The 12055-nt window shown below is 40.8% G+C and overlaps 1 protein-coding gene across 1 annotated transcript; it reads right to left on the bottom strand.

Moving 5' to 3' along the window:
* Positions 1-10530: 10530 nt before the first annotated feature.
* LOC143964105 (olfactory receptor 5AP2-like) lies at positions 10531-11769 on the bottom strand. Its single transcript, XM_077473809.1, has one exon. The coding sequence runs from the start codon at positions 11705-11707 to the stop codon at positions 10778-10780; it is 930 nt and encodes a 309-aa protein (XP_077329935.1). The 5' UTR covers positions 11708-11769; the 3' UTR covers positions 10531-10777.
* Positions 11770-12055: the final 286 nt, after the last annotated feature.

Genomic DNA, 12055 nt, shown 5'->3' with positions numbered 1-12055 from the left:
AGCTGGGTTGTTGAGCCAGTTCTCAACCCAGTGCTCAATACAGACCTCCATGTATGCACTACATACACAGATGGTGGGCCCAAAACCTCCTTCACTTCATCCCCCTGATCTGCTTCCACTCTGACCCCTATTCAAATTTGCAACACATTCTCTTGTAGGGCCCTGGCATATTCCATAGTTGAGTCTATAAAACTCTTATGCCCCATACACACGGTCGGACTTTCCGATGGCAAATGTGCGATCGGAGCTTGTTGTTGGAAATTCCGACCGTGTGTAGGCTCCATCGGACAGTTTCCATTGAAATTTCCGTCGCACAAAATTTGAGATTTGGTTCCCAAATTTTTTCCGACAACAAAATCAGTTCGTGGAAATTCCGATCGTGTGTACACAATTCCGACGCACAAAGTTCCACGCATGCTCAAGTAGAAGAGCCGCACTGGCTATTGAACTTAATTTTTCTCGCCTCGTCGTACATGCTGTACGTCACTGCGTTCTTGACGTTCGGAAATTCCGACAACTTTGTGCGACCGCGTGTGTGCAAGACAAGATTGAGCCAACATCCGTTGGAAAAAATCCCATGGATTTTGTTGTCGGAATGTCCGATCGTGTGTATGCAGCATTAGATTGGTCCACATGCCTGGGGTCCATGGGACCCAGGTCACTTGGCGTATTACACAAGCTGAGGGGACTCATTCTAGCTAGCCGCCACCAGTCCGTGTGTTGATCAGGTTTGCAGTGAACACTTAATGAATATTATAACATCACTTTTGTTAGCTGAATTTTACAGAGTGTTTTTTATAGTGATAGACCAACAAGATAAAAATAGGGGGCACTACGATACATGCAGATTCAAATATTCTTCACTTCTGTCTCCATCCTATTCCCATTTTTAGGACGGAGGCCCTTAGCATCCATCTGGGTTCCTCTTCCTGAAGGGAAGAGCCCAACTCAACCTTTAAAATGGAAAAAGTTGCGCTACAGAGTTTCATAAAATTAAGTCCATAAAAACTGACATGATGCCAGGGAAATCAATGAAATGTAGAAGTTGTAGTCACTGGTTAATTAGAACACCGCAGTGTGCATGCACAAACAGATAAAGTGCCTGACCACTATAGCTGTAGATTCTGCTTACCAAACGGCAAGCGTTCAAGGCAGGTGGCTTTAACCCAGCCTGGGCCTTTAAGCTTGCAGGTGACCACAACACAGATGGTAATTGAATAGTACTGCTCACTTCCTCCATCCCAATATCCGTATGCTTTCAATGGATGTTCAGGAAGAGAAAAGGACTAACCATAGTGTAGTATATTACAAACTAGTGAATTTATTAAATAAAATATTGCACTTATAATTATGTAGTCATATGAATGTATAAAAAAGATTGCCGGCTGGCATACACAAACGAAGCCCGTCCTAGTCGGATCGCTTGGTGACGTCAATACGTGCCTTCCTCCAGACGCGTTTCGTCATCAACAGACGTTATCAATGGGGTATCAACCCAACCTTTGCTAGATCTTTACAGGCCTTTCCCTTTACACCCAACTAAGCCCACCCATCTCTTAAAAGCTAAGGGGGATTCTCACCAAACCCGTGGGGCAGTCATTACAATAAAAGGAAACAAACTCCTTTTTACAAGTCTACATAATTCTGTAATGTTAGCTATACCTAAAAGAGCTCATCAAGGTAGAGAGTGAATCTCTGGTGAGTTATGAATGCTACTCAGTAAATAAAACAAATATTCTCCTCTTCCTTTAGATCAATGCAGAGATTCCCTGAGAGTCTAGCACAGTGATTCTCAACCAGGGTTCCTCCAAATGTTGCTAGGGGTTCCTTCAACATTGGGCGATTTCTGCCTCTCAGATAAGTTCCCACCCCAACCATTGATCTTTTTAGCTATTTGTAAGGAGGTAATTCTTTCCAATGACCACAAGTGTAAGGACCATTCTTCCCACTGACCATCACGCCAATGTATCATGAATTGTAGATTTCAAATTTTTAGTAGGGGTTCCCCGAGACAGGAGAACTATTTCAAGGATTCCTCTGTGTTGAAAAGGTTGAGAAAGGCTGGTCTAGCACAATTGTTGGGCTAACAGTGTCTCTATGGTGAGCTTGTTCCTTTGTTTTCTTTCAGTTTCTATACATTTTTGGAGAAGGTGCTGTTTTCTTAGAAATCAATACAGATGCCGTGGTATTTAATCAGTCTCTTACCCTTTGGAAACATAATATGCATTCACACAGGATCTCCACGCTGTTTCGTCTCTTCCAATTAGGGGAATCCCTTTTATAAAATAGTCTGTCACCCTGGAGAATAATTCACTCTGGCCCAGAGAGAATTCTTCATCATTGTAAATTGGAGACAACATAATTAGTGAACTTTTCTGTTTTGATGGTTATTTCATCTACAAAAAATACACTTGGGACCTGAGATAATAACACTTGAGCAAATTAAAATGGCAGCCACCATTAATAATCATGCTTTGTTACAATTCTAGTTGACCATTTATCAAGAACGTCTATGTAAAAAAGGAGTTCTGAGTTTAGTTTGAGTTTTCTGTCCTTAGTCAGTAACTCAGAGATTATTGAAGCTAGAAGCAGCCTGGCTAGTAACGTTTTCACAGATTATTGAAGCTAGAAGCAGCCTGGCTAGTAACGTTTTCACAGATTATTGAAGCTAGAAGCAGCCTGGCTAGTAACGTTTTCACAGATTATTGAAGCTAGAAGCAGAGCAGCCTGGCTAGTAACGTTTTCAGAAGCCAGTCAGTAATAGCAGCCCTCATATTTCTCAAAGTACAAGTACGAATATTTCAAATTTGTATTGGGTTAATTTTGAAGCACTGAGTTTGCTTTAATTTTAGTGCTAAGCCTCTACTTTTTCCAATAAACCTTATTCCCTGTCAATACAGTGCAAGAGAAGAACCAAGAGGCTGCTCCAAGAGACTGGTCGTATGCTACAAGAGAGACTGCAATGATGTTAGAAAGGGCTACGTTTGGAAAAGTTGCTATAGTATCACTAGTAGAGAAAATTCTATGAAGTCAAGTGGAAAATTGAACATATTTTTGATTCTCGTGTGAAAAAACATTTTGGAATTAGTAACACTAGCCCTAATCATAATCAAAACCCAAGACTTATCCCACAGTCTTAATTACAGCACAAATCCAAGACTTTTCCTAAACCCTAAACAATAAACACTGAGCATAGACCAAACCCTTACAGCCCAAATCCAAGACTTTCCCTAAACCCTAAACCCTAAACACTAAGCATATACCAAACCCAAATCTGAACCTTCCCCTTGATCTAATCATTAACCAAACTAATTAACCTAGCCCTAATTATAGTGCAAACCTATACCCAAGTTGCACTAGGGAAAGGGGTGTGTTTTGAGTTTAATTTATAATTGGAGCTAAGGGTAGGTTTTTACTCTTAGCCCCAATTGTAATTTAAACTCAAAGCACACCCATTTTCCTAGTTATAGACCAAACAAAACTCAGGACCTTTAGGCTTAATCATAGACCATATTCTAATCTAAAAGATTTCTAAAATAATTTTTCCTAGCCCAAACTTGGCATGTTACTAGCCCTAATTATTGCCTAAACCCTACCCTAAGACCTGGCTTTAGAACAAAAATCATAGCCCCAACTCAAATCTCAGGATCTACTTCTAGTCCTAATCAGCCCAAGCCCAATACAGTCCTATATATTGCCTAATCCCTAACTCAGGTCCTAACTTAGGTTTAATCATATTTCAACCCCTTATCCAAGATCTACTCCTAGTTCTAACTAAAGGCCAAACTGAAGACATATCTCTAGTCCTAATTAGAGATGGGCTGAACACCCCCTTGTTCAGTTCGCAGCAGAACTCCCGAACAGGGAAAAAGTTCTAACCTGCACCAGTGATTAAATGAATGAGAATGGCTATAGACCTCCAGAAGGAACGAATTTGCGGGCAGCTCCATAGTATATGGTAAAGATAACCGATGCGGTGGCAAAGCCTCCAACAGGTATTTGGGGGCTGTTTGAAAACCTTGGATATTCTATAAGGCGTCATTTACCACCTATGATAATTATTTTGGAAAATGTCTCAGTGATCAATACACAATGACACTTGAAAATTCAACTGTTTAGCCCTTTGCCATTGAATCAGGAAAAAACTTGTTTTCCAGCTCATTTTTCCATTTAAACATATCGGGCATTTTCGCCACTAGAGTAGGACCGACTAAGATGGAGTAGAAGAAGGAAATGTCATGAACCTTCATGTTTGATTTACCCTGGAGATATAACCAAATGGGTTTGGGGATTACTATTCTGTCTCTACAATTATTAGCAGTGTGGAAGTCCTGGATCTGCAAGGCTCTATAGACATCCTGATGTAGACCACTTTGCTTGATACTACTTAGAATGTTAATTCCTCGAACTTGGCAATCACGCACCACAAAACAGGGGATTAGCCACTCATAGAATTTAATAGGGATATCTAGACTGTGAAAGTCCTTGCTAAATCATTGGGAGAATAGTAATGTACGCCAGGAGTCTACAGTGGCTGCGAATGTTGGTTGAGGCACTTTACTCATGGATGGGAACATAAGGGACACTGCTAATAGGGCCACAAAATCCTGCCATTTCATGAGAGTTTGTTCAAAAGCTACCCATAATTGGTCCTCATATGACCTGATCCAGAATTTTAATTGGTCCAGTAAGGTTGTTCTATAATAACCTAGGAGGTCTGGTATACCTATTCCACCACACTTTCTTTGCATAGTCAAGGAAGAAATAGCAATCCTAGGATTTTTACTTTTCCATATGAATTTCCATAATAAAGAGTTGCATTTGGAAAAAGGAATTCGGGATGGAGGTTAGAAGGGACCTGAACACATACAGAATTTTAGGGAGCACCTGCATTTTAAAGGCTGCTGCTCTTCCTATCCAGGATAATTGCACTTTTCCTAAACGGTTCAGGTCTTCAGAGACACTAGTAAGTAGGGTGGTAAAGTTCGCTTCATATAGAGATTTGACAGGAAAGGCTAACTGAATTTCCAAGTGTGTTATGGATTTGTACCCCCAAAAGTATGGAAATTTTATTTTCATTTGTTGTATTAATTCGGAGAAAAATCCCATAGTAAGGATCTGGCACTTACTAGAGTGGATTTTGTAGTAGGAAATTCTTCCAAAGTCGCCTATTGGTTGTTGGGCACCAGTAAGGGAGTAGGAAGGATTTGAAAGGGACAAAATAATGTCATCTGCGAAGAGCCAAATTTTGTGTTCATAATTGCCAATGTGCAGACCTTGTAATCGAGGATCAGATCTGATAGCTTCCACAAAGGGTTCAAAGAAGGCTTTTTATCCTAATGGATAGAATGTATTAAGCTAAAAAAAAAAAAAAAAAAACTTCTGACTTTAAAACCATTTTAAATTAAATTTGTAAACAAAGGATTTTACATGAATAGTATAAAACATGTTTACCACATATAAAGCTCCAATCACATAATTTATTTATTTACTGTATATTTGTATAGTGTGGGGAACAGTTTGAATCTCTGTGGTTTTTCTAGCTAGGTATATCATTGTCCTCAGAGCATTAAAATGGTTGTGGGAAGGATCAGAGATCATCTGCTCACTGTAATCAGCTGTCACAGTGATCACATGATCTGGAGCTGGTCCCTCCAACTACTGACCTTTAGATGTGATCTGGAGCTGTTTTTGACAGCTTGATCTCTGGGTTGGGAGTGTGCAGTAACTTTGTTGTGGTGTTTGTGGGTGTTTATTCACAATCTTCATTATCCTATATACTTCTTATGCCACGTACCCACAATCAAACAATTCAGTGGAAAAGTCCAGCGGACTCAAGTCCACCAGACAATCCCCCCTTGTGTGGGCTCCGGTGGACTTTTTTTACCCAAAAGTCCGGCAGACTATCAGTTTTTCTGCTGAATTTTTCCTTCAGATTTACCAAAACCATATAATATGAGGTCAAACCTTATGAGTTTTAATTGGTATGCAACCAGGCAGTCCCTCGCACTACATGGTTTTGGTAAATCTGAAGGAAAAAAATCAGCAGAAAATCTGATAGTGTGTATGGGGCATAAGAAAGTAGTTTTGCACCAAAATATGTCTGCCGGACTCACAGTCCGGTGGACAATACGGCTGTGTGTGTGCTAGTCCGCCATACTTTTGAAATTAACAGACTTTTCCCGCATGGAGAAAAGTCCGTTCATTTTTAGCAGGGCTCCAGGTAGCCGGGACCAGCGAAGGAAGCGTCGCTGGCCCCGTCACCTGGTATGGAGTTAAAGGGGAAGCCATATGCTGAAAAAACGGCGTGGGGGTCCCCCCTTAGGTCCATATCAGACCCTTATCCGAGCACGCAACCCGGCCGGTCAGGAAAGGGGGTGGGGACGAGCGAGCGCTCCCCTCCTGAGCCGTACCAGGCCACGTGCCCTCAACATGGGGGGGTGCTTTGAGGAAAGGGGGGCCCCAAAGCACCTTGTCCCCATGCTGATGAGGACAAGGGCCTCTTCCAGACAACCCTGACCGTTGGTTGTCGGGGTCTGCGGGCGGGGGGCTTATCGAAATCTGTGAGCCACCTTTAATAAGGGGGCCCCCGGATCCCGGCCCCCCACCCTATGTGAATGAGTATGGGGTACAATATACCCCTACCCATTCACCTGTGAAAAAAAAAAAAAAAACACAACACACAAGGGTTAAAATAGTTTATTGCACAGCTCCGGGGTCTTCTTCCGTCTTAGGGGGTCTTCTCGCCGGACTCCTCCGCTATCTTCTTAGTTTAAATTGGCCTTTCAGATTCTTATAAGCCTCCATCTGCCGACCCCACAACTGCTGGGTCAGGGTTGTGTGGAAAAGGCCTGTGACAGACCCAACCTGGACAGGGGCTTTTGGAGGTAGACATGCGCACACTAAAATATTTTGTTTTCGGAACTTTGGTTTCATCCGAAAAATACATTTATTTAGTTACTCCCGAAATTCATTTTTATTTATTTAAAAAATTATTTCTTACGAAAATCTGAATTAAGGTCAAATCTGTCATTTGAAGGTTTATGGTGTCTGTCGGATGTTCTAAGAAGAATTGACGAAGCAACTAAACTGTATGAGCTATAGTAGGATTCTAATGTTGTTTGACTAGTAATAATTATAATTATTAATTATTATTACTAGTCAAACAACATTAGAATCCTACTATAGCCTATGGGTGGAGCATTTGACTGTAAATGTTCGCTTGCGGCGATCATATCTTTTTAGCTGCTTGTCAAATCTTCATGTCTCTATAATGTCAAATCTTTTCTCTCTATGTTGAATAATCTTGGACTAATAGAGTTAGACACAGATCATTATTGTCACCGTCATGCCAAATTTTCTGTGTATCTATATCGAACTGTTGTCGCAACTATACAAATTCTGCGCGTTCATTATTGTTTTGTTAAAACTAACACGAAAATCCCCGAAATTTCGTACGAAAATGTATTCGGACGATAACGAATGCACATGTCTATTTTGAAAGGACTGCAGGGTAGCCTCTTGCATACTGACTATGGGTCCTGGCTTTTGAGGGGGTTGTATTCTTGGCAGGGGTGTGCCTGGGGAACCCTTGGAGTGGTCTTGCTTTGGATTCAGGATTGTCTCCCTGAAACACACAGACTCTGGGAATCTAGGCCCGGGTTACAGATTTGGGTCCTTTGTTCCCAAACCAGCAATGACTGCTTTAGACTGTGAGACTCAGAGTAGATATTAATATAATCAGCTCAAACTAACCTGATACTGGGGCCTCCTGCTATAGTCTGTTTATCAAGGTGTTATGTGTTTATTATTAATTAATTAATTAATCTACTATTGTGTGCCTCCTAGGTGTGCATTCCCACTGTTAATTGAGTCACCTATTGTTTTTGTCTGTCTAATCATCTCATGGAGAGGTGATTAATATTGTGTCCACTTTACCTTGTTATTGAACCATTGTGGGTTGTTATGTGTTGATGCTTGTAATAAGGTGTAATGTACTTTGTGTATTCAGGGTTGTAGGCGCCAGACTGTCTTGGTGGCTAGTTGTTAATTAGTTCATGTTAATTAGATCACTGTCAGCTATGAGTTGCTAGATGTGGATTAGCATACTGTTTATGTTGGCTGTTCCTCAGCTATGTTAATTATATTCTTGTTTACAGTTTGTATTGTTTGGGTATTGTGATCAAACTCTTATCTGATCTTGCATGGTATATATTTTGTGTAAATTTACAATAAAGAGATTGAGTTCCAGTTTGCACCTAAGATAGTGTTGTCTAGATTTTGGGTGCTCAGCTATAATACTTGGTTCCTGGGTCCAGACTCGAGGGAGCTATATCTTGCCGGAGGCACCCAAGTTGGGTGCTGAACATTCCGTCACAAGGCCCCTGTCCTTATCAATATAGGAACAAAATACTTTGCCAGAGCTCCCCTGAAGAGCACCCTCTCCATATTGGGGGCATGTGGCCTTGTTTTTCTATGTTTTTGTTATAACATTTTGTAAATAAGTATGCTCTCTTCTTCACTGACAGGCACTGATGAGGCTGCACTTATGGAGGTAATGGCAGTTGGGTAAACTAGAATCTATAGGAAAAGTATATGGCAGGAGGTGGAAGAAATGGCAGTTAGGTACACTAGAATCTATAGGAAAATTATATGGCAGTAGATGGAGGTGATGACAGTTGTATACGCTAGAATCTATAGGAAAAATATATGGAAGGAGATGGAGGTAATGATAGTTGGGTACACTAGAATCTATAGGAAAAGTATATGGCAGGGGATGGAGGTAATGGCAGATGGGTACACTAGAATCTATAGGAAAAGTATATGGCAGGAGATGGAGGTAATGGCAGTTGTATATGCTAGAATCTATAGGAAAAGCATATGGCAGGAGATGGAGGTAATGGCAGATGGGTACACTAGAATCTATAGGGAAATTATATGGAAGGAGATGGAGGTAATGGTAGTTGGGTAAACTAGAATCTATAGGAAAAGTATATGGCAGGAGGTGGAAGAAATGGCAGTTGGGTAAACTAGAATCTATAGGAAAAGTATATGGCAGGAGGTGGAAGAAATGGCAGTTAGGTACACTAGAATCTATAGGAAAATTATATGGCAGTAGATGGAGGTGATGACAGTTGTATACGCTAGAATCTATAGGAAAAATATATGGAAGGAGATGGAGGTAATGGCAGATGGGTACACTAGAATCTATAGGAAAAGTATATGGCAGGAGATGGAGGTAATGGCAGTTGTATATGCTAGAATCTATAGGAAAAGCATATGGCAGGAGATAGAGGTAATGGCAGATGGGTACACTAGAATCTATAGGGAAATTATATGGAAGGAGATGGAGGTAATGGTAGTTGGGTACACTAGAATCTATAGGAAAAGTATATGGCAGGAGATGGAGGTAATGGCAGATGGGTACACTAGAATCTATAGGGAAAGTATATGGCAGGGGATGGAGGTAATGGCAGATGGGTACACTAGAATCTATAGGAAAAGTATATGGCAGGAGATGGAGGTAATGGCAGTTGTATATGCTAGAATCTATAGGAAAAGCATATGGCAGGAGATGGAGGTAATGGCAGATGGGTACACTAGAATCTATAGGGAAATTATATGAAAGGAGATGGAGGTAATGGTAGTTGGGTACACTAGAATCTATAGGAAAAGTATATGGCAGGAGATGGAGGTAATGGCAGATGGGTACACTAGAATCTATAGGGAAAGTATATGGAAGGAGATGGAGGTAATGGTAGTTGGGTACACTAGAATCTATAGGAAAAGTATATGGCAGGAGATGGAGGTAATGGCAGATGGGTACACTAGGATCTATAGGGAAAGTATATGGCAGGAGATGGAGGTAATGGCAGATGGGTACACTAGAATCTATAGGGAAAGTATATGGCAGGAGATGGAGGTAATGGCAGTTGTATATGCTAGAATCTATAGGAAAAGCATATGGCAGGAGATGGAGGTAATGGCAGATGGGTACACTAGAATCTATAGGAAAAGTATATGGCAGGAGATGGAGGTAATGGCAGTTGTATATGCTAGAATCTATAGGAAAAGCATATGGCAGGAGATGGAGGTAATGGCAGATGGGTACACTAGAATCTATAGGAAAAGTATATGGCTGGAGATGGCGCACATAACAGCTGGGTACATTAGATACAATTGTTAAAGCTGAAGTAGGGCCAAAGATGATTTTTGGTCATTTTCATAGTAAAAATAATTCAGCTCCAACGATCTGTGGGCCCATATCTGGCTGTTGCTGCATTTGTTACGTATTGTCTCCTATTTGCTGCAAACGTCTGGTGCTGAGTCTTGTAGTTTTCGGCTGCAGTACACTCAATACATTGATCACTGTGAGTCATTTGCTCTACACCTCCTCCATTCATAAAAAGCATTGCATTCTTTGCAATGAATGCAAGGCGCTCTGTAATTTGAGGAAGTGCAGATGAAACTAATAATCTAGCCCCCTCCAATCACAGAGCACCTTGCAATCATTGGAAAGAATGCAAGGATTTATATGAATGGAGAAGGTGCCAAACGAGTGACTTACAGTGTTCATTTTCCTGAGTGTACTGCAGCCAGAACTACAAGTAAAGTGAAGCCAGCATAGTACAATAGTGGCATATTTAGATAAAAGATTTCATGTACACCAGTCCCATGGAAGAAAACGGCCTAGCGCTAGATGATGGGTCCTACTGACAGCAGGTTTAACCTAATTGATGAGACCCTCCATGTAACACATTACAGTATTATATATGCATCAATGACAACTTTTCGCTGCTTTTATAATAACACTTTTCACTTCTTGGTTCCTCAAGCTGTAGATAAGAGGATTTAACATTGGGGTCACAATGGAATAGAAGATAGAGGCCGTCTTGTCTTGTTTCTTAAGAACACTGGATGCAGGGCGAAAATATGTAAAGAAAATTGCTATGAAAAAGATGGAGGCACATGTGATATGGGAAGAGCATGTGATGAATGCCTTTTGACGGCTTCCAGAAGATTTTATGCGTAGAATGGAGGAAATTATCAAAGTATATGACACCAAAATTGCCATTAAGGAATACAAACCAAAAGAACTTATCACTGATATGTTGACAACATCACAAGAAAATCCCTTTGAGCAGGACAGTTTCATTAGAGGTGGGATATCACAGTAGAATTGGTCTACTTGGTTTGGTCCACAGAACTGAAGACTGAACACACAACTGGTCTGCAATGCTGCCTGCAAGAAGCCACAACCAAAGGAGAAGACCACCAGGGACCAACATTTCCTCATGGTCATTATTGAAATATATTGAAGAGGGTGACAGATAGCAGCGTATCGATCATATGACATGCTCGAGAGAAGAAGAACCTCAGTACCTGCCATGGCGGCAAAAAAGAAGAACTGGGCAGCACAACCATTAAACGATATAGTCTTGCTCTGAGAAACTAGGTCAGCCAGCATTTTTGGAGTGGTAGTAGAGGAATATACAAGATCCACCAAAGAGAGGTAACTCAAGAAGTAGTACATCGGAGTTTGGAGGTTAGAGGCGAAGTGGACCATGGCCATCATGCCCACATTTCCAATGATGGTCAAAATGTAAACCACAGAGAAGAAAATAAAGAGGAATGGGACAAGTGAGTCATTATCTGTTATTCCAGAAAGCACAAACATTGTCACTTGAGTCTGGTTTAGGTTGTCCATTGAGATCTTCTTCTGGAAATATTAAAACGTATTTGACAGTTTTCATCAAACAAATAATCCAGACAAATGTGCTCTGAAACAAGATATTGTGTATAGATTTATGAAAAAGACCACACGATTTATTTGTTGTGTTCTTCTACGTTTCATAACTAACATTGCTTATTTTCTAAAATAAAAAAGTCCTTCAAAGCTGGGGATGCTCAAAAGGCAATTTTGTTTCTTGTCAAATTTGGTGAATGATCTTGTCCAGGATCCCTTTCTGATTTGAATACAAACAGCAGTTAGCCAGTGATCTGTCATTTTGAAGCAGTAGGTCGATGGGGCAAGATCATCTGGTGGTGGGTTTTC

The sequence above is a fragment of the Lithobates pipiens genome, unplaced genomic scaffold (assembly GCF_037356315.1).
Source record: "Lithobates pipiens isolate NorthernLeopardFrog02 unplaced genomic scaffold, aLitPip1_a1.2 Scaffold_8, whole genome shotgun sequence".
Taxonomy (NCBI): domain Eukaryota; kingdom Metazoa; phylum Chordata; class Amphibia; order Anura; family Ranidae; genus Lithobates; species Lithobates pipiens.
Note: the sequence above shows the minus strand (reverse complement) of the source record. Positions and strands in the feature narration are given on the sequence as shown.